Source organism: Accipiter gentilis, chromosome 4 (genome assembly GCF_929443795.1).
Source record: "Accipiter gentilis chromosome 4, bAccGen1.1, whole genome shotgun sequence".
NCBI lineage: Eukaryota > Metazoa > Chordata > Aves > Accipitriformes > Accipitridae > Astur > Astur gentilis.
Genome location: NC_064883.1, coordinates 48,023,964 through 48,046,765, shown reverse-complemented (window position 1 = coordinate 48,046,765; position 22,802 = coordinate 48,023,964). Strand labels below are relative to the sequence as shown.

The 22,802-nt window shown below is 49.1% G+C and overlaps 2 protein-coding genes across 3 annotated transcripts; one reads left to right on the top strand and one right to left on the bottom strand.

The window, feature by feature from the left end:
- Positions 1-3,659: 3,659 nt before the first annotated feature.
- Positions 3,660-7,668, bottom strand: CHPF2 (chondroitin polymerizing factor 2). The gene is made up of 4 exons (XM_049798301.1): positions 7,242-7,668; positions 6,043-6,607; positions 5,415-5,597; positions 3,660-5,142 (listed from the first exon to the last, which is right to left on the bottom strand). The coding sequence occupies exons 1-4, from the start codon at positions 7,514-7,516 to the stop codon at positions 3,880-3,882; spliced, it is 2,286 nt and encodes a 761-aa protein (XP_049654258.1). The 5' UTR covers positions 7,517-7,668; the 3' UTR covers positions 3,660-3,879.
- Positions 7,669-8,219: 551 nt separating this feature from the next.
- On the top strand, positions 8,220-19,260 carry ABCF2 (ATP binding cassette subfamily F member 2). 2 transcript variants are annotated; one of them, XM_049798304.1, is made up of 15 exons: positions 8,220-8,327; positions 8,618-8,786; positions 11,191-11,403; positions 12,337-12,519; positions 12,852-13,023; positions 13,178-13,273; positions 14,406-14,508; positions 14,600-14,695; positions 14,803-14,922; positions 15,479-15,568; positions 15,804-15,914; positions 16,175-16,237; positions 16,708-16,836; positions 17,679-17,882; positions 18,649-19,260. In XM_049798304.1, the coding sequence occupies exons 2-15, from the start codon at positions 8,633-8,635 to the stop codon at positions 18,784-18,786; spliced, it is 1,872 nt and encodes a 623-aa protein (XP_049654261.1). In that variant the 5' UTR covers positions 8,220-8,327; positions 8,618-8,632; the 3' UTR covers positions 18,787-19,260. The 2 variants fall into 2 exon arrangements, with proteins under 2 accessions (XP_049654261.1, XP_049654262.1); XM_049798305.1 differs by lacking the exons at positions 17,679-17,882; positions 18,649-19,260 and adding an exon at positions 17,582-17,659.
- The last annotated feature ends 3,542 nt before the right edge of the window (positions 19,261-22,802 follow it).

Below are 22,802 nucleotides of genomic sequence, written 5' to 3'. Positions count from 1 at the left end.
GTAAGACGCAAGTTGTTCCTTTCATACAGCCTAATCTCACCTGGGAATGCAGAGTTTTGGTCAGTAAACCAGAATCTTCAGCTTATGGACTCAGCAGTTTGCTGGCAGTATTTCCTGCCTTTCCTTTCCCACAGAGCTGGATTTAAAAAAAAAAAAAAAATCACCTTCCAGCTTCCCTCAGTTTTCTCCCAAGATACTAGATGCTTTTAAGAGTTTCAAGTTCTGTGTGGTATTGCATCGTTGTCTTGTATGCACTGACCTGGGCAGTGACTTGCCAATGATCCACTCCAAATTTTTGGTTAACATCTTTGTTTTGTTTAAATGAAAGTCCATGAAATCTCACTATCCTGTTTCCCATGATCCTCCTTCTTCTCTAATGAGGACTAATAATTCTAGCTTGCCCTATGTCATTTTAAAACCATCTCTGTGGCAGCTTGTTTTACATCACAGATATCCCTAATTGCTACATCCCCTACAGCTTTCAGTTTCACTACCACAGAAAGAGATTTTTCCTGCATCTTTTTCAATGTTTATTCTTTCAACTTGGTTGCATGACACCTGTTTTACCCCCATACATCATATCAGGCTGCCTGCTTTGCTTACGTAGTTTTCTACAGCATCCACTGCCCATTGCCAGTCATTCCAAACATGTGGTCTAGAACAATGATTCAGGGAATTCTTCTTAGATATTACACCATACTGAAACTTACATTTACAAGCTATGCATCCTCTCTGGCTCCATGAGGTTGTATTTCATGCATCAGAATCTCTTTTATATTCAAGACAACACACCATCACCAAGGCAAGCAGCAGCAGGGGTTCTTACACTGTCCATCTTTGCTATTGTAGTAATCCTGATTGGAAGACAGTCACTGTACATCGAGTTGATGCCCCACATAACAGTTAACCTTAGTGTGCACGGGCCTGTGCTGTGCTGCCCACACTGTGGGACATTCAGGCCTGTTTGCTGCACAAATCCTTGCTCGCAGGACAACCTCAGCCAGCTTGTTGTAACAGAAGAGACCGCAGGTAGCTCTCTGTCCACACCGGAGATTATGCCACCTGTATGGCCTCGCCTTTGTCTAAAATTGAGGCAATAAATTCTCATGCAAACATCCTTTCTGTCTGACAGTAGAAATGATGAATAGAGTTGTTTTCCTGTAATCCTGTAATAGCTGTAATGGCCAAAATGGGAGAATCTACTCCACAGATGGAGTCTGCATGGTGTGCTGTGTGTGGATCAGAGGCCCATTCCATGCTACACCACTTGGGGTTCCCCGCATCTCAAGGATGTAAGATTATCTATACTATTTTCTTTATAGTGTTAGCTCTAATACACCATATTTTAAATGATACCTTACACAGTCTGAGTGCCTTTCCTACTGAGATCATAACAGATCAGCACCTCCCCATGCAAAACAACCACTCATAACAAGAAATAAGTTTCCCAGTTAGCTTCTCTTGTTCTCACTCTTTGAAGGATTGCTTAGCCACAAACATGCATCCCAGTAAGACATTCAGCAGAAATCTGACTTCTTCCCATGTAAATGTGATCAAGACATCTCTCACATTTTAAATAAACAAAACTGAGATTTCTATCCAATTTGAAGCAACGTCCCAGACTTCGAATACTTCTTTTGAAGCTTTTCTAATCTTTCAGCATCTCTTTTGATGCTGACACCAGATCTCCATGTCATAGTCCTCACGAGTATAGCAAATACAACCTCTTTCCTTAAACAGTGCTTATGCAGCCATGAATGGGGCTAGTCACACTCACTGGCTCATTGCACTGAAATTCACAAGTTCGCATCAGGGCTTTGGCCTTTGATTTCTAGCATACTGGCTGGAAAGAAGCTGGAAAGCTGAAAACTTTGCAGTAAAAAGATTGGTGATGTCCTGACGGATAACAAGTTAAACATAAGCCAGCAGTGTTCCCCTGCAGCAAAGGCAGGCAACAGCATCCTGGGCTCCATCAGGAGGACTGTTGCCAGCAGGTCAAGGGCAGTGATCCATCTCCTCTGCTGAGCACTGGTGAGACACACTTGGAGTACTGGGTCCAGTTCTGGGCACCCCAGTACAAGACAGACATGGACATACTGGAGTGAGTCCAGCAAAGGGCTGTGAAGATGGTTAATTGGAGTGTCTGTCATAACAGGGGAGGCTGTGAGAGCTGGGATTGTTTAGCCTGGAAAAGAACAGGCTCAGCCTGGCTCTTACCCATGTAAGTCACTGATGGGAGAGCATAAGGAAGAGCAGAACAGATGAGTCTCAGTGGTGTCCAGTGACATGACAAGAGGCAGTGGCCACAAACTGAAATGCAAGAAATTCCATTTAAATACGAGAAAGAACTTTTTAACTGTAAAAGTTACTACACACTGGAACAGATTGCCAGGAGAGATGGTGGAGTCTCCATCTTTAAAATGCAACCGGACACAGTCCTGAGCAACCTGCTCTAGCTGACCCTTTGTGCAGGGTTGGGGTTGAACTCCAGAGGTCCCTTCTCTGGGATACAGAACAGAGAAATCTAAAACATGACCTGCTTGCTTCATTCCTAGATAAATGATTTTGCTGTTACCTGTCTCATACACATAAGTACATCTTATAACTGAATTATTCTGTATAACAGACCTGTCCTCATTTGCTCCCACCTGGTTAACCTTTGTTAGCTGCAAACTTTTACCAACATTCTTCCCTTCAAATAACCTAATGTAATGACTGACATTTGGCCAAAAACCTATTCCCGCAGAAGCACACTGAAAACCTATACCTGGTCATTAAAGGACAGCTTTTCATCCATTTAATAATTACATTAATGAAAACATGACATCAATTGGGAATAACAGCCCTTGAGAATAAGCAAACAGTTGCCTGCTTCCACCCAAGATGCATGTGGCAAGCAGGTGGATATACCTGACGGACACCAGGTCCCAAAACTGTGTGTACTGAAGTTGTGTAGAGCCAGGAGCGCAGTCAAAAAGTATGGTGTAACTGAGGAATTTTCTTTCCCTTAGAACAGGTGCACAGGCTCACCACTTTAACAGGTGCAGGACTTACCTGGTAATGAAATTGAAACTGACCTGTTAAATCTGCTAGCCATGCCATCTGCACATCTGTGATAGGAAGTGACATATCTGTTATTATCCCTGAAAATACTTTGCTCAATCTGCGGAACTGAAAGGTAGTTGTTGGGGACCTTCAGACAGTTCCTGGTTGCTCTCTAGGGCATACAGCAACCCTGCGTCATACCACGGTGCTCAGCCCAACCAAAGCAAGCTTGGTGCATGTCAAAGGGAATTTCCTGCTCCTTCACCTTCCCAGATTATACAACAAAAATCAACATTCTGCAGTTGCGGAGGAGCCAAATGCAGTGAAATGAAAGTGCACTGAATAGCTTTGTCTAACAGCAAACTAGACAAGCTGCGTTTATGCCTCCTTGCAAAATGAATGCATGAAGACACAAAGACACAAACACACATGAGGGTGCAACAAAAGCACTGAGAGAGCATAGTTGAGGTAACTTTGTTCCAGTACGTAGCTCATTATTCACCCTCTCTCTGCACTGCTCAGCAGAATTGCGTGGCTTAAAGTAAGGTCAACTCTACAGCTTGTTTTAAATCTCTCATCCCAGACGCTATAAAGTTTACAAGGAACCACATGAGTCTGCCTGGAAAGAAACTTTTATTTATTTAAAAAACAAACAAACAAAAAACCCCACAGAAACAGCCTCTCTCTGTAGCCCATGCCTGTGCCTCAGAGCAGGGCTGGGAAAGTCTTCCTGCTCCCTTGACCTCACATGCCCTTCACCCATGGCAAGGCTGGGAAGGGGATGGAAAGTGCCAAGTGTTAAGGTGCTGAGAAGCTTTTGATGTTTATAGACTCTCAAGTGCTGTTGGCCTGTTCCTGCTCAAAGAGGGCCATGGCTAAATGTGAGCGGGATGCGAGTCCTTCCAAGTTACTAAGCACACAGCGGTGGTATAACTCCTCGCTAAGCCGGGGATTGCAGCTCCTCAGTGCGTACTTCTGCACTAACCCTGGCTCCACAGCCCTAAATAGGTGCAGACCAGAATAGTGGAGGAAGACATCAAATACCTCCATGCTCTCCAGCACCTCATCTCGGTCTAGGATATCAGCTGCTAGCTTGGTACGTGCCGTCATATAGTCAGAGTTATAAAAGCAGGCCTCAGCAAAGGAGTATCTGTCAAAATGCCCATCCCTCAGGAAGTCAGTGCTGGAGGATGCAGTCTGCTCACCACGGTACACAAGTGCAGGGTTGAACTCTTGGAAATGCACTGGGAAAAAGACCTGCCAATTGCTGATGGTATTCATGCGGCAGCGGTTCAGGAATTCCATGTTGATTTCTGTCCAGACACTGGCCAAAAAGAATAGTGTATCCACAGGGTGCTTCTTTGAGACTATATCCATGAGTTTCACTTGCGATGGCACCTCAGTTTTAACACTAATCCAGGGGATTTTAACTTCTGCATAGCGCTTCTCCAGCTCTCCTACCATGGCTTTGACTCCAGCAAAAACATCCACTTGACTGACTCGCTGGGCATCATAGGGATGGTAGATGAAAAGCAAAGTCAGCAAGGCATTATCATGCGTGTCCAGTGTGTTCATAGCAAACATATCCAGGAAGTTTGCCACAAAATCCAGGTCCTGTACTGTCAAGGGAAGCACCAGCTGCACCCGTGTGGCCTCTGTCACGTATGGCATAGGAATAATTTCCACCTTACTTAAGGGCCGCACCAAGCTTACTCGTTTGGCCAGAATGTGACTGTGGCCCTTTTGGGTCACCGCCTCCAGCAGTAGGTCCAACGTATATTCCATGCCCCGTGTGGGGTCAAAACGCCGATAGCCATTCAGCAACTGCCGCTTGCTGAAGCGGAGCAGAGGCTGGTAGCGGCTGTTAAGTTGCTCAAGCGCGGACTCAATGATTTCACTGACATCTGCTTTGCCAGCTCCAGAGAGCTCACACTTGGGGGAGCCATCAGGACAGGAGAAGAGGTGCTGCTCAGTGAAGTAGTCCCAGCTGATTACCTCAAAACGCGACTTTGGAAGAAATGGGGCATTAATGCCCACAGGCCATGTCAAGCCTGCCTCACCTGCAGGGGTCAGTGACGTCAGGTTCCTGATCTGCATCTGTGCAAAGACAGAACACACACTTTCTCAAAGAGGTCCAGTCCATCTCCCACCCAGGCCTGCCTCACAACCTAGAACTGTATCTTAGTAGTATCACACCAGCAGTTTTGGATAACATGGTGTCAGAAGTGCTACTTCTGAGATGCAGGACTACAGCCTGTGTCTGGCTGATCGCCACCTACAAACAGAAGCAATAATCTTCCTTCACCGTGTTAAAAGAAGAGGAAACCTGTTTGGTCGAGGAGTTTTTGCAGATATCCCTCACCACATACCTGGAGGTCCTGGATCTCCTGGTAGGCTCTGTCCAGCTGGATCCTGCTGAAGTGCTTATGCAGCCGGTACATCAGAGTCACGTCAGAAACAGGGTGCACAGCAAGAGCTGCTTGGAACTCCTCTTCTTCCTCCTTCTCCGGCTCAGTATTTTTGGCCAATTCATAGGTGTGATAATGCTGGCCCTGAAGTGGACAAGAGCCAGAAAGGCTGGCACGAAACCTGAGTTCACCAAGAAGCCCTCCCTTACCCCAGACATGCATTTGTCCCTCTTTCCATGCTGACTGCAGTGCCCAGAGACAAAAATATAAGAGTTGTGTCGTTCTCCCCAACACTACATGCCCACTTGCTTATTGGTACCGATGTGCCCTTTACCTGACCTCCAAAAACCTGTGGATCAGCATCTGCTCGTAGGCTGAAAATTAAATGCTGTATGTGCTCTCTCGCCCAATGTCTCAGCTTTGATTATGGGCCTCTCCCCAATGCTGCCACACCACACAGCCCTTTTCTCCTCTGTAACTCACAGCAGAGGCTCACAGAAAAGCCCCTCTGCTATGCTGCAGGGAACTAGTAAGAGCATGGGTTCATTCGGGCTTAGCTGACACAAAACTCTGAGATGGGAGGTAGTACCTGGAGCTGGGAAACACAAGTGATGCCAAGGAAATCGATGATGCAACGTCCCAGCCACTCATCTGGCCGCACGCTGAGGATCTCATTGCGACAGCTGTCCAGGTGTGGATGGAGCTTAAGCAGCAGGCTGCGGGAGATCAGGTAGCCAAAGCCACCATGACAGTAGCGGGCCTGCTCATCTCCCCCGATAAACTCCTCCGCTCGTCCCAGGTAGACATCTTGGTTAATACTTAGGTGCGTCACCAGAGCCTTGACCTGTTCAGCCTGGGTATAGGTGTCATCTTGCATGATGTAGAACCAGTCATAGTCAGAACCAAAATGCTGATGGATATAGTGCATGGTCTCGTACATGAGCCAAATGGGACGCTCATCGCCATGGGCCACCAGCACCATGCCATGAGGCACCTTGGCACTGCGCAACCCCGTAAAGTACAGCAGGCGTGGGAAGTGATGGGCTACTGTCTTGTTCACTGCCACTGCCAATGTATTCAGGGTAGCCTTGGAGGTCAGCACAGCCACAAACAGTCTCTCATGGAATCCCAATTCTGTCTGGATATAGCGAGTTCTGTAAAGGAAGGACATACCTATGTGACAAACAGCTAAGTGACAAAAATCAAACGATTAAGGTAACTTGGGATATGTCTTTATCTGCTGGAGTCTACCAATGGTGAAACAGTTAAGCCTAAAAGTAGAGCTTTAAGAGAAGACTCACTAGTAAAAAACCCATTTTGCAAAATCTTTGCTTCCTTCAAGGAAACCACAATCTCACATCATTTCTCCAAGCTAGGAAACTGTGGTAGTGTAAGTAAAAAAAACCCCAAACAAAAAACAGAACTAACCATTTGCAAGTTACATACATTATTAACTGCTCAAAATTTTCATAATGAATAGACTGGTCAAAAAAGTATTGAAGAATAATTTAACATGTTCTATTAGACACCAGTAATAAAAGAAAAAACATTCTCAATCTTCTTGGGCATTTCTGTTGCCTTTTTTTTTTTCTTTAAATTAACTTCTTGGATACGTCTCTTGCATCCCTTTAAGGTAACAATCTTCACCATTGCCTGCTACACAAGGCATTTCAAAGAGCATTCTCTGCCTTGAACCTGTTAACACGCAGGAAGATTTAGAACCCCAAATACCAGCCGCATGCAACTGCCTTCCTCAAAGGAAGACCTGGCCAAAAGAACAGGTTTTACCTGAGCACTTTTTTGTAAGGCTTGTTGGGGTCTCTGTAGTATGGAACAATCCTAGGCCTGAAGTCTTCGTGGCCGGGGCCCGGCCTTCCATCTGCTGCCTCCGGACGCGCTCCGCCAGCTAGGGGCCCGGGCCGGCCGGCCGCCCCCAGGCACCGGTCCTCGCCTCCGCTCTGGCTCCAGGAGGCGCGCAGCAGGCTCAGGCTGCAGCCAAGGGAGAGGCCCAGGACGAGCGGCAGCACGGGCCGCAGCGCAGCCAGCAGCGCAGCCAGGCGCATGGCGGCGCTGGGTCCAGCGGGGCCCCGCCGGGGCGACGTCCAGCCGCGGGGCGGTCCGGTCCGGTCCGGGCGGGCGGCGGCGGGCCCGCTACGTGCGGGGCGGGCTCACGGGGCCGCTCCAGCGCTCGGGGAGCCGGCGGCCGCGGGGCATCGCCGGCGCGGGGCGCTCGGGCGGCACGGGGCGGGCGGCGGCGGGCCCTGCGGGGGCAGCGGGCGGGTGGGAGCGTGGCAGCCCCCGCGGGGCCGCGCACCGGCCCCCGGCGCCGGCCCGCGCGGGTCAGCGGCCCCGCGGCTCTCTCACTTGCAGGCCGGCGGCAGGGCCGGGGGCGGCGCGGAGCTCCGGGCCGGGGGCGCGGGGGGAGGCAGCGGCTCCCGCCCGGCCGCGCTGCCGCCGCTGCCACCTCAGCCGCCTCATCGCCACCCTCGCGCGCTTCCGCTTCCGCTTCCCCTTCCCCCTCTATGGCGCCCCGGCGGCCGCTCTACCCCGGTGGCGCCGCCGCCTCTATGGTACCGCCAGCCACCGCCCCCTGCCGGCGGCGGCCGCGGGGTGCGCCGGGGGTGGGGCCTGGGGCCGGTGCTGGCGGGAGCGGCTCGGCGCGGTGCACGCCGGGACACGCAGTGCTCGGGAGCCGGCGGCGCGCTCCGGCCCGGCCGGCGGCGGGGCCCGCGGACTCCCCTTCCCAGAGCAGCGCGGCCGCCCGGCGGCCGGTGACGCTTCGCGCTCCGATTGGTCGGTGTTCCGGGAGGGGTGGGGCGTGCGCACGCGGTAGCAGCTGTCCTGTTGCGACAGAAGGAAAGCGCGGACCAGCCGGTGCGGGCCGGGCGCGCGGCGTAGGCTGGGCCTGGCGGCGCGGCGGGGTGGGGGGGTAGGAGGAAGAGGAGGAGGAGGAGGAGGAGGCCGGGCTGGGTCGGGTCGGGTCGGGGCGGGCGGCGCGGGCGGCGCGGCGCGGGCGGGCGGGCAGCCCTCGGCCGGGCCCGTCGGCGCCGCGTGCTCCGGCCCGGGGCGGGCGGTTCGCGGGGCCGCCGAGGCGGGGAACGGGGGCGGGGCGGGCCGGATCGGCGCGGCGCGGCCTAACGGCGCCTGTCGCACCCCCGCCGCAGCCCCTACGCCGCGCCATGCCTTCGGACTTGGCCAAGAAGAAGGCGGCCAAGAAGAAGGAGGCGGCCAAGGCCCGGCAGCGGCCGCGCCGGGCCCCGGAGGAGAACGGCGATGCCGGGACGGAGCCGCAGGAGGTCCGGCCCCCGGAGGCCAACGGAACGTCGCTGCCAGGTGAGAGGCGGCCCCACTGGAACGCCGGTCCCGCTGCGCCGGCGGGTGCCTGGCTTGTGTCCCTGTGCCCCTGCTTGCCCTCGGTGGGGGTCGGCCCGGCGGCCCCGTGTGTGCCGATGCTGGGAGCATCCAGGCAGGGCTGTTCGTGGGCAGGGCTGTACGCATTCGGTGGCGCCCACGGCCCAGTAAACTGGGACGCCTGTTCCTCTTCAGCTGAAAGAGCCCATGGGCACGGGCTTGCGCTGAGCTGGGCCGGCTGCGTCTGCCACGAGGGCCACGCTCTCCCCTTGGAGCCAGCAGAACACTGACAGAAGTGTGTGGCAGCTCCCCTTAAACTGGGCAGGCGAAGGACTCCCCAGGCTCCCACTTGAGGCTAGTGGGGCAAAGGCGAAGGGCGCTGAGGGTGTCTTTTCCTTCTCAGGCAGATACTGTCCCGATCTTCTGGTACTTGATGCCCAGACCCGTTTGGGTTTTTTTCTTTTGGTTGGGTTTTTTTCCTGCTGCAGGGACCACTCTAGTGGCTGAATAGTCACCCTAGTGACTGTTCTTACTGATACTGCTACAGCCCTCTTTTCATCTGTTTTTTGGGGACAGAGCTGGTTTGCAGAAATGAAGAGCCTGGCTATCTTAACAAAAGAGACTTTGTCAACAAAGAGCTGTTGACCTCCCTAAAGGAAATAGGCAAGGTGAAGCTTACAGAGAGAGAGGTTATTTTTTGTCCTTACTTTAGCCCACCTGGTAACCAGCAGGCTGTTGGGCACACAAGTTTTTTCAGGCTCAGCCCCCAGCGTGTCGTTTTAAGAGGCACTTGGTGAGTGACACAGAGACGCCGGGCGGCTAGAGGCACGGTGGTCGGGAGCGCGAGGCGAAGGGGCCGGTCTCCCCAGGACCCCGAAGGCACAGCGGTCGGGAGGGCGAGGCGAAGGGGCCGGTCTCCCCAGGACCCCCCTCTTTGCCAGCGCCCCCCGTGGTCCCCAGGCACGCTCCGAGTTGCTGGCGGCACCTGCGCCTGGCGGCTGGGCCCGGGCCACAGGCGGGACCCAGCCGCTGCCCGAACGCGACGCTGGCCGGGTCACCGCAGGCTGGCGCAGGCGGCTCGGCCGTCCGCCGCGGCGGGGCGACCCAGGGCCCCGGCCCGCACCGGCGCCGCCGGCTCCGGGCGGGGACTCGGCGCCCGCCCGGAGCCGGCGGCGGCCAATCGCCGCCCGCTCCCGTGGCTCCTTGGCATGCCGTCTCCCCATTGGCGAGGCCTGGGGAAGCCGCGGCGGGGCCGGGCCTCGGGCTGGCGGCGCCCCGCCTCCGGGACCGGGCCGCGGCGGACAGGGCGCTCCGCCGGCCGCCTCGCAGGGGGAAGCGCGGGCCGGGCAGGCGCCGCTGGCTCGGTCCGCTGACGAGCGAGGTGCTGAGCTGGCGTTGGGAGTGCAGGGGAGGCTGTTAAACCGGTGCCGACATCAGGGCAGGGGTGATGCGGGTTGGTCCCTGCCTGTTCCTTGCTGGCAGTTCCCTGTGAAATAATTACACGTCCATGACAAAACTGCCTCACCCCACTTTTCACTCATCTGGTTTGATTGTGTATGTAACTGGTCTGCTTGCACTGCCCGTGCTTTTCAAAGGGGGTCCTGCGTCAGCGCAGCTGACGTTTTTTGCTCCTTCTTGGCTAAGGCACGTTTGCCTTGGTGGCAATAGTGATTTTGCCAGGAGTGCTAGACGTTGATAGCCGGGGTGGTATCCCTCGTTGGCCTGAACAATCTGAACACCAGGTCTCTGCGCCGAGCAGCTGGAGTATTGCTGAGATCCTGAATGCCATTTTCTTCTTCAAATGGCAGTGTCTCACCAAGGGGTGAAAATTGGACTCAAACTCAGGGCTGCAGCAGAAGATCGGCATGACAGAAAAGATTTGCTTGTGCTGTAGGAGGAAAGGAAGATGGGGGCAGGCATATGGACATATTAGCTTCTCAGAAAAATGGTAGGGCCTGTTCCAGTGCTGCTGCTTCTTTCATCCTCTCAGCTTTCCTTTCATTTCTTTTCTAGCCAAGTTTTCTTCTGGCCAGGCCTTTGCTTAAGCTTGCAAGCAATACTTTGTAAGTTCTCTTCCCACCCCTGTCCTTCCTGTAGTGAGGGTTAGTCCCATCATACTCAGATAACAGGTTGGCTGTTCTTGCTGCTCACTTAGTTCTAATGGCCATATTTTATTTAGAGAGCAGGTGGAAGTTCCTGTTAGACCAGATATATCCATCTGCTAAGCTGAAAAGCTGAGTGTCGTTGCATCTGGGCCTCCACAATGTTTCTGTAGAAATGGGGACATGGGAGTTGTTTTTGTGGTCCTCAGCCTATTGGTACAGGGGTTTATGGCTTCCCTTGTATTTGTAAATCAGTAACACTTCTGGTCTGTCTCTGCATATAGAGGTGGATGCTCTTACAAAGGAGCTGGAGGACTTTGAATTAAAGAAAGCTGCTGCCCGCGCTGTGACAGGAGTGCTGGCCTCCCATCCCAACAGCACTGATGTGCACATCATTAACCTTTCGCTGACCTTCCACGGCCAGGAGCTGCTGAGTGATACAAAACTCGAGCTGAACTCCGGGAGGCGCTACGGCTTGATTGGACTCAATGGGATTGGTAAGCTGTGGGGCACCGTGATGTGGGCTTCTTGGAGCTCGGTGAAGATTCCATGCTGCTGAGCAGCTGGACAGATGCAGGTGGTAAATGCTGGAAACCAGAAAGAAGGCCATTAGACAGATGTGGCTGGGACACAGCAGTTTCTGTTCTCCCAACTCCCCACCCAGGAAGAGAAATTGCTAGTATTGCTGGTAGAAGTATGAGGTTGCATTGTGGCTTTAGACCGTGCATTGGAACTTGTTCCTGTGGAGAGCTGCATGAGATGTCTAGGATCTGTGAATCTGTCTGATACCTGTTTGCAGCATTTGTTTAGCAGTGTCAATAAACCCAATTCTGATGCTATTGGTCAAAGAGCTTGCACAGCATGGAGGAGTAGGGAGTGTGTGGTTTGGCCTGAATGGGAAAACAACTGCACAGTCACTGGAGAAGGCGACGCTCTACATGGAGAGATGCAGGATGCGGATGTAATTGAAGAAGAGCTAGTAAGAGTGACCAGCTGGTTTAACTTTCTGGAAAACACTTAGGTTCTCTAGTGACGAGTGCATTACTTTCCTCTATGTTAGAAGTCTAAAGAGTCAGGGGTCCTGGTAACAGATGTCAGACCTGGTTAGACAGCAGGAAGTATACAGCAGGGATAAAGTTCCCTAAATCCAGGCAAGGGCTGAACTGCAGTGGTTTCCAAAGAGCTTCTTTGTGTCTCAATCCTGTCCTTGCTGTGGTGAGCCTTAGCTGGGAGGGAGCCTGGCACAGTGAGGCAGTAGGCTCTGCTGTGTCTCTAATTATTCTGGCCTCTTGGGCAAGAAATTCCCAAGGATTTTCTGGGGTGGGAAAGGGAGGGAATCAATAGGATCTGACTGCATCTCATCCATTTCTCTTTGCAATTGTATCTCACTGAATCCAACAAGTAATTGTGGAATGTCTGTCTGCACACAGGGAAATCCATGCTTTTGTCAGCTATTGGGAAACGAGAAGTGCCCATCCCAGAGCATATTGACATCTATCACCTGACCCGAGAGATGCCTCCCAGTGACAAGACCCCTTTACAGTGTGTGATGGAAGTGGATACAGAGAGGGCCATGTTAGAACGAGAGGCGGAACGTCTGGCTCATGAAGATGGTAAAGCTTCTTGGAGTCCCTGTGGACAAGGGACATTTCCTCCATTTCCCTCCCCAACGAAGAAAAGGTGTTACTTGGGTTCCTTGGCAGAGTTTTTACATGTTACGGTACCTCTTTCCCCCAGCTGCCCTGTACTAGTTGAAAAGTCCTGTGGGATTACACTTCTTTGGATGAAATTATTCCATGCAGCTTCTTAAGAAGTGTCTCAGGCTTGGGAATGGAGGGGGCTGAATAGTGGTAAAGCAGATGGACTATGAGCTTTCCCAGCTGTATAGAGGTGCAGCTGAGAGCCCTTTATTGGTAGAAGTGCTGACAGGCAGGCTCTCTTTCAGCGGAGTGTGAGAAACTCTTGGAGTTATATGAACGTCTGGAGGAGCTGGATGCTGACAAGGCAGAAGCACGGGCCTCACGTATCCTTCACGGCTTGGGCTTCACGCCAGCCATGCAGAGGAAGAAGCTGAAGGACTTTAGTGGTGGCTGGCGAATGAGGGTGGCTCTTGCTAGGTGAGTGGTATACTGCCTGGTGCCTCCTGGGAGAATGCCTGCCTGCTCCTGACTCTGCAGCGCCGTGTACACAGTTCTAAGAACTCAGAGCAGAGCTGAGAGGCTTTGGGTTACCTTCATTTACCCTACACTGTCATCTCCCCTCTCCTTTCAGAGCCCTCTTCATTCGGCCTTTCATGCTGCTGCTAGATGAGCCCACAAACCACCTTGACCTGGATGCCTGTGTGTGGTTGGAGGAAGAGCTTAAAACGTAAGCATGAACGAGTTTGCTGCTTCTATGGGTTGTGCTTTTCTGCTGGAACATCTTGTCAGCCCATGAACAAGTGCTACAGGAATAACTGTCTATAGTTCTTGTGGCTACATAACTATATTGCAGTACCAGTGACACCTTCTTGTGCTTGCTGCTACACGTGTCTACAGAAGGGTTCTTGATGCAAGGGTAGTGAATTCAAGACAAGCTCCTGTCTCTCCCTCACTGAAGAAATCAGAAGTGCTAGTTTGTACTCCCTGGTTAAAGCTACTTCCTTGAAAGCCAGGAGCAGCCCTGGCAGCCTGTGTACCGGCACTGTGTGCTGTACCAGTAGTGTGAGCTTTCCAGACCTGGCTTCCAGGTCATCTTTCTGCATATTGTTCCTCTGTTTTCACAGAACTGTAGTATCTGAGTGAGTCAGTTTCATCTTGTTCTAGTAGGTTGGGTGACTTTTTCATAAACAAAGGTAAAATGTTAAGGCTTAATGCAAAAAGTTTAGGAATAGTTAGGAATCTTATGTTATCTGGGTTGTGCATTAAAAGGACTGTATTGTGAGCATGGCTTTTCATTTGCAGAGGTTTTTTCCATCAGCTTTGTCAGCTGAACCTTCTGCACGCTTGCTTTAGAAGTCAGATGTTGTAGGAGAGTAATGTGAACCTCCCCCTTTTGGGGAGGCTTTAACTAGTCATCTTACAGATTAGGACCAGAGCCAGGCATAGTGTACCTAACAGATGGTGGTGTGTACCTAACAGATGGTGGTCTGTACCAAGGTGAAAGCAGCAAAGGTTGAAACTTCTTAGAAGTGCGATGTCAGTGGAGTCAGTTGCATCGGTAGCACTAGTCATCTACCAAATGGGTAGCCAGCTCTTGACTCTTTGTGAAGATGGGTGAAGACTGTCTTATGGTGAAGAGTGTTTTAACACAATGAAAGGTGTTTGCAGTATTTGCTTACTGCAGCTGATTGTAGCTGCTTTACTCCAAATTTCCCAAAGCATCTCCAAGGCTGTTGTCTTTCTTAATCTGATTATAGGCAAGAGAGACCTGGTGCATGTAAATCCTTTGTCATCATCAGGGCCAACGAGCAAGAATTCTTTTCCAAGCTTAGTCTCTAATAACTTATGTGGTGCCACAGGTTCAAGCGGATCCTTGTGCTGATATCCCACTCCCAGGACTTCTTGAATGGTGTCTGCACTAACATAATCCACATGCACAACCGCAAACTGAAGTACTACACGGTGAGTAAGTGGTGCCCTGTCAAAAATTGCAATTGTCAAAACCAGGAGCTGTTCCCTGGGGCATGTCTGATATTCTATGGTCTCTTTCTAGGGAAATTATGATCAGTATGTAAAGACTCGCTTGGAACTAGAAGAAAATCAAATGAAGCGATTCCACTGGGAGCAAGATCAGATTGCCCATATGAAGGTATCTGCCTAGCTGCATGAACGTCTTTCTACCCATGCAGGTGGGCATCCCTGCACCTCCTCAACCTTGTTATCATGGCTTTTGGCTAACTCTGTGTTTTGTTGCAGAATTACATTGCACGATTTGGTCATGGTAGTGCGAAGTTGGCCAGGCAAGCTCAGAGCAAGGAGAAGACCCTTCAAAAAATGATGGCTTCTGGCTTGACAGAGAGAGTTGTGAATGATAAGGTAGGATTAGACACGAGATTGCATCTAGAGATCAGTATTGGAAACATGGGCTAGATAAGTAGAATGATCTTTAGCTGACAGCAGGAATCGCTGACGCAGCTGGGAGCAGGAATGTATACCCTTCCTGGTGCTAAGGATGACTGTACTGAAGATAGTGTAATGCCGAAGAGTGGAAAGAGGAGGAGTAAATTTCTAGGGGAGAGAAGGGGATTTGTCATATCAATAAGGCTATTTTGCAGACACAGAAATCAGAAATGAATGTTTAAGGGTTGGAGAAGATGGGGGAGGATACTTAGAGCAACTCCTACTTGTTTGAAGAGTATAAGCCCACATTTGCTTCAAGGGGAAAGAAATAGGGACTCATTAGCCAGCAGATGAGCTTGCAAGCAACTAATCAGAATAAATCTGTGAGTGAGTTGCTAGAGGGGCTCATAAAAAGTTGCAGTCTGGTGCCTTGGTCTACAGATGATGTTTGTAGTGAGGCATGGTTATACCAGAATAACTGGGCTGTCTTGTGCTCCAGGGTGTCTAACAAGTGGATATTCTGTGTTAACAGACTTTGTCATTCTATTTCCCACCCTGTGGGAAAATTCCCCCTCCTGTCATCATGGTGCAGAATGTCAGCTTCAAATACACCAAGGATGGGGTGAGTATGGGGAATGTGCATGGGTTGTATGGAGATTACTTGTATCCCTGCCTTGTTTGGGAATGTGAGCCTTTTGGCTAAGCTTTCTGATCAGTCTGCAGCATATGACTAGTGGATCAAACTCCTTGGCAGTGTTAATGCTGAGTCTGTTGAGAACAGAGCATTACAGGTGCAGCACGGAGGTTCTGGGTCGTAGTGGAAAGGCATAATGAGTCATGTTTTTTGTGGTTTGCAGCCATGGATCTATAATAACCTGGAGTTTGGGATTGACCTGGATACCCGTGTAGCTCTTGTTGGACCCAATGGAGCTGGAAAGTCAACACTGCTGAAACTGCTCACAGGAGAGGTATGCTCCCTACATTGTCTACCCTGTTCTGGACCTTTATCCTTGGGGTAGTCTTCAACAAAGCTGCACTTATTTGCCAGAGCACCCCAGTCAGGCCTTGGAAATCCTAAGGTCTTGCTGCAATATAGGGCTTTTTCTCTCATATTATTTGTTCAGGCTGCTTCCTCTGTGCCAGAGTGGAGATGGCTGGATTCTCTATTTCTGGCATAGGGCAAAAGGAGGAATTTTCCTGGTGAAATGTTTTTATCTTCCCTTTCTAGCTTCTGCCCACAGATGGGATGATTCGCAAGCACTCGCATGTGAAGATCGGTAGATACCACCAGGTACTCCCTACAACAGCCACCTGGGACATGAAATACTGAGGAAATTGCTGTCAGGAATGAGGAATCTTGCCCCTCTTATTTCTGCTTCTAAGGCCCCTCCCACTGCTGCCCTTCTGTGCCTGGAGATGGGGGAAGGAACTGTTCTGTTGGCTGAACAGGCTCTAGCAAATGTTCTTACCCTGAAAAGAGGCTTGCTGTCGTCCTTTCTGTTTACCCTCTCACCTTTTATGGGAGAGATGGTTGCCTTGTGCTTGGTGGTGGACAAGTCTGCTATTCTGAAGCAGCACTCCTGCTCCTGAAATGGAGACTCCTTCCATAACAGTTGAGCACAGTGGCTGTACTGTGAGTGGGGTTATTGGCTCTTGTGTTCTGCTGCTCAGCTGGCACCAGAGGGGTATAAGGGGGGAAGTACTTTTGGCCATGGAGTGGATGGCTGGCACAGCCTGAAGGTGAGTTTTCTTCTCTGTCAGCACTTGCAAGAGCAGTTGGACTTAGACCTCTCACCCCTGGAGTACATGCTGAAATGCTACCCAGAGATCAAGGAGAAGGAGGAGATGAGGAAAATCATCGGCAGATATGGTCTGACAGGGAAGCAGCAGGTGAGTATGAGCTGTTGAGATTTGCTTTTTGCTCTTTAGGGAAGTAGAGCTGCTGCATTTTCTGTTGCTCTACTGATATCTGACAGTGTGATGCAGTATGCAGCATGGCACACCACAGCATCAAAATGCTTTTTCTATCTCTGCCTTTGAAATTGGAGAAAAAATAACTTAGGGCTCATAGGAACTTTCTTTGCATTGCATCAATATGTGGGTTGGGATGGGTTACCTCCTCAGAACCTGGGTGAAGAGAAGACAAGTTGTGGCATAGTGCTAGACTCGAGCATATTTTAATTGTAACTTGAACTGGTTTCCTTATCTCTTATTTCTGAGATGAATACCAGGCAGAAATGCTAGAACACATTCTCAGCTGGGAGTAGGGACCACTAGGTTCAAACAAGAGGATAGGATCACACTAGTGGTGCTCTAAGTCCAAACATGACATGCTCCTGTATGTCATACATCACACTAATGACAGGAGTTATCCTCATCACTGCAGTTCAGTGTTAATTTTTACATTGTTCTTCCCCATTTGTCACTTCAGAAGTTGAGACTAGTTTTATAGCTGTGTCAGGATGCAACGAACACTAGTCAGATCTCAATTAACTGTCCCTTGGAACCTTTAACACAAGCTGGGTCTTGCCATGGACACTCCTTCAGAAGCCCCCGGAATTCCCTTGTTCTGCTGGTGATAGAAGCTTAGTCTAGCTTTAAGACTGACTAAACTTTGTCCTCTTGTGTCATGTAGCTACTGGAATCACAGCGTGAGATCTGAATATTTTGTGATCAGGGTGGCAGTCTGCAAGTTTCCCTGCAGAGCTGCAAACAGTGTCTGTGTTTGTCAGGTGAGCCCCATTAGGAACCTCTCTGATGGGCAGAAGTGCCGTGTGTGCTTTGCGTGGCTGGCCTGGCAGAATCCTCACATGCTTTTCCTGGATGAGCCTACCAACCACTTGGACATAGAAACAATAGATGCTCTGGCAGATGCTATCAATGAATTTGAAGGAGGAATGATGCTTGTCAGCCATGACTTCAGACTCATCCAACAGGTAAGAAAAGTAGTGAATGTTGTCAGCACCTTTCTAACACTTTAAGTAATTAAAACAAGGTGTTTTCAACTGACTGACTCTTACTTGTCCCAAAAAGATGTGTGAGTGGAAAAAAATCACTGGACATGATTCTCTTGCCATGTTCATGTGAAAGAATTACTGAGCTAGCCGAGGAAAACATTAGATACTTGAAAGAAAAAAAAAATAAAACAACCCAAAACATAGAAGTGAAGAATAAGTTAAAAGGAAATCATGAGACATTCCAGAGGCCTTAACTAGATTTTTTTTTTTTTTTTTAAACAATACTGGAGTAGTCCTAGCACAGTTTTTTTATCACTCAGTCTGCACAGGTGAAGGAAATTGCACCACGTGCACACAAGTGTTGCTTTATCTGCTATAGCTTTGTCTGCAAGTTCAGGTATAATTTTATTTTTCAGTGTGTTATATCCAAGTAGTTCATGTCAAGAACTACTTTTTTATTCAATTCCCAATTTAGCAGGAAAGGCTTTCCTTCTTAGTTCATGAACAAAAAAAGAAATGTTGAGGGGGCAAGGATTTTTAGTTCTAAAATCTTCTATAAATTATGCAGAAAACACCAGGTGAGGTATTTCACTGCAGATATTTTTCTTAGGTAGTTGAAGTGTGAAAATTATTAAACTCTTTTCTTACCAGACTTCAGAGAGCAGATTTTGGTTAATTTTATAATTTTGGTAAAATTATAAAATGCCGTACTGTAAACCTTTCCTTCTTGTCTGCTCACTTTCAGGTTGCACAGGAGATCTGGGTCTGTGAGAAGCAGACAATCACAAAGTGGCAAGGCGACATCCTCGCCTACAAGGAACATCTCAAGTCAAAGCTGGTGGATGAGGATCCACAGCTCACCAAAAAGACCCACAATGTGTGAGCTCTAGAGCAGTCGGTCAGGTGCTCCCTGTGGAGACTGACAGTGGCCAATGTGACTCACCCATCTGCCGACTGGAATGGGACTCTGCTGCTATCTCTGGCTGTGTTCTAGGATTGCTGCAATACTGCTTCCCCTTGACTTGCCTTGCACCTCTGTATCTGGACAGATCTCTTCTCTCCTGATCTGGCTACGTTTGGGCAACCATTTCCATATTTAGATGATGTCCCATCTGAGCCAGGCCTTGAAATCTAATGGTCTGGGGTCATGGCAGTGGCAGTTAGGGTGTCTGAGCTGCAGTGATACAGAAGTGGAGACCCCAGCCCAGCTTCTCCTGCCTCTTCCTTCCCAATTTCTGCTTCAGTTTAGATACTTCACTTCAAACTCCTCTGGCCTTGGTTTGTTTTTAACTATTATTTAACAGTGTAATTAACAGATCTGCCTGAGAATCCATCAGTCAATAAAGAGGGAAGAACAGTCTTGTCTCGTTTTGTGAGCCATAGTGGTCATTAGGGCATGCTGGGGCAAATCAGCCTAGCGCTGAGCTTTGAGTAAGGATGCAGAGCCCTTTCTTCTGGGGTGAAGGTTCATTTCTTCAGTAGCACCAAAGTTATGACCAGAACTTGTGAGGTGCATGAAGTGGTGAGTACTGAGCTCTGGAGGTACAGAGCAGTGAGGAGGATCCTCACTCCTGGGAAACCTGCCAATCGAGAGTGAACACTGGGTTTTCCAGTTAGTGACAGAAGGGGGAGCAAGCCACACGTGCCTTACTCGTTTTTGACCGATACAACTTGAAAGGGTTCTGAAGACTGGAAGTTAGAGACAGAGTGTAGATCTGTAAAATACCAGTGTGTGTTCTCTACAACAGAGTGGCTTAGGTGTATGCTTTTTCCTTCACCTTGAATTGTATGGGTCTAATAATGAGACTCAATAATTTAGGATTTTTGGACTCTGAATTAATTATTTGTTCCTTGAGGTTTAACTAAACAAGACTAATCAACTGAAGTTAGTTTAACTTTTTTTTTGTTCTTAATAACAAATTTTTAGAAAAGCTGGTGTTTAAACCTCACCCTGTGCCACAAACTTGAACAAAATACATTTTTCATGTATTTTTAAAACAAAAGGTACTAAAGGAAAGGTAGCAAATCAAACTAAATAGCTTCTTGTGATCGTGAGTTATCATTTTAATTACTTCTGACACATGAGAATGGCTGCACTGGTCATGTGAAAGGTTCTTGTAGCCCAGTAACCTGTTCCAACAGTACATGTTCACAGGCAAATTGAAAAATAGGACAAATATGTAATACTCATACTGTCTTGCAGTACTTTCTCAGGTGCTGACTTTCTGTGGGTCTGACTTTTTGAGTAGACTATTTCCTTGTTTGTTTTTTTTTTCCAAAGGGACCATCCAAGTTGTGACTGCTGCTATAGAAGCACTGCGTATCATCAATAGGACAAATGTCACAATGGGAGCTGCTTCCAGTAGATAGTTCAGAACATTCAGGTTTTTCAGTGTTTTTAGCAGTGATCGGGGGGGGGGGGGAGGAAGTATTTTCTGCAAAAATAATGCAGATGAGTATAAATGCTGTTCAAGTTAGTTCTGCAGAAAAGTCTAGATTGCATTGAAAAGTCACTTAATATCTCACAGTGTAGTACTTAGAAGTTAACAGGCAGTGACAGAGTAAAAGCAACCCACAGATAAGTAATTACTGTAAAGGCTGGTGTCACAGAAGTTGGAACAAGAACAGATGAATGCATGTCTGTTCATTCTGCTCTCTAGGTTTTAAAAAGATGTTGGTGAGTTGGAAAGGGTTGCAAAGTAGCTACGAGAATGGTGAGGTCAGGAAGTCCTTCTTGAGGCTAGAGCTGTTCATTCTTCTCTTTCTTACCCTTAGCAAAGATTTGGCAACAACTCTTATCACTACGTTTCAGATCTGTGTAGTTGAGAGCCATGGTGGCAATAATAAATGCAGGATATAATCTTACACTGAGTTCTTTGAGAATGGTAAATCCCAAGAAGGGCATGGGAACATTGGGATGACAGCCAGCATGATGAACAGTATTGGAGAATTCTTGTAGCTGATGTCACGGAGAGCTGTGTTAGCCGTCTGCTGCTGCAAAATGAGAGGAACTCCTCAGTTGCAGACAGGTCTCCGATTTAGCAAACAAGGACCACAGGTACATGTTCAAAGCAAAAGTATCTCTAACTGCACTGGAGATCACAGTTAGTAGGCCAGGACTTGTAAAATGGAATATAAATACATGCTTTATCAGTCTGGTATTTCAGCTTTGATTTAAACCTGTTCTGTGGTCACAGTTTGTTAGACTGCACTGAAGCAGCTGTGGCAGGCTTACGTCCTGGAGTACCGATTTCTGAGAGAGAAACAGCCACTAGCTGGGGCAGTGGCATTTTGAACTATTTCAGCTAGGGCTTTTCTAGTCATGCACAAAAGCAAAACTGTATCTAGATAAATTGTGAGAAATGCTTGTTAGTTGCTAGGATGGTCATTTCTGTGAAAGAAGTGGCCTAGAGCCTCTACGCTGTTACTCTTGCTCATAGTATAAAAGTGAGGTTGGCTCTAACACTGCTACAGCCAGAAGTGGTAGATACTACATCAAGTGCAGAGTTGTGGGGTTCCCTTGTCTTTGTTGTGCATTGATCCATACACCACAAAAATAGCACAAGTATGAGTCAAGTCCAGCATACAGCTTCCGCAATGGACGGCCTCTAGCATATGCAATCTAGGGAAGCAGATGGTAATTGCCCAGAGCTGGGAGTTCAAATTTGACTATACTGCTCAGTGGATGAGCCTCTGCCTTTGCCATATATAATGGCTCCCTGTGCTTTATGCTGAGTGACCAGTCACTGCTCCTTGTCCACCAAAGGGCTTACTTCTAACTAAACATTTTGTCAGAAAAACAAGCTGCATGTGTATAACTGCTGGTGCCAGACACAGCTGCAGCTGTGGAGAGAGACAACGGCTAACAGCTCCTTTAGTGTGAAAGCACCTTTGTGTGCTATGACTCGTGGAAAAGGTAAACGGTTCCAGTTCCAGTGAACTGTCTCCCTGAACACAAAGGTCTCAGCTCTTTACAGCTCTGTACATCAGTGGGTGGGTGAAATGTACATCAGAGGGGAGGCCCCGTGCTGTTGCTTGTCAATGTGTGGCCTCTTACAAAACAGAAGTGATATTGCCTGCTACTTACTCCCAGTATGAGTCATCCACTGACATCCCTTGATGTTAGGTATCACAGAATATGCCACTCCTGTTCCCAGAAGGATTCCACTACCCCATATCGTTAATGCCCAAGCCCATTCCCCTTCACAAATGCACTGACGTGACCATTCCAGCATGTCCCACCTGACCACTAATGTTTCAGTTCTTGGGTACAAGAAGCCCTTCTGGGTTTGTCACTGTGGCGTTTATTTGCACTAGGTGTGGGTGATCAGGTGCCTCCCCGTGAGGACAGGCCTAGAATAAAACTAAATTCAGTGAAATGCTATTGGCTGTACAAGCACTGGCAGAGTGACTGATGAGCAGGTCTCCCAAACTCAGTCCTTGGAAGATATGATTTGCTAAGGTTACACCAGTATAACGTGTGCCCCTGAGCAGCAGACAGTGTGCATGGCAGCACAGTGATACCAGTGTTCCCTCCTCCAAAGGTACATACTAGTATTACTCTTCTATGAAATATCTGCTGTGGTGCCTGCTGAGAGAAAGGCTTCCTTTTCTATCTAAAGGACAGAAAACTTTTTCTATTTTGTTCACTTCTCGAGCGTGTTGTTGCACTTTTTTTTTTCCTGGCTTAGCTTAATTCCTGCATCGCAACTACCATCACTAGTGTGACCACTAATTTCCAAGAGAGATCAAATACATACTTGCGGTGGGGTGTCAGCCCTCCCCTCTTGCTACCTCCCTTCTGTCCTTTGAGGCCCTGTTGTGTGTAGCAGGCAGGACTCCCAAGAGCAGGCTAGCTGAGATAGTGGGATGAATACTGGCTGTTGGGATGTTTATAAT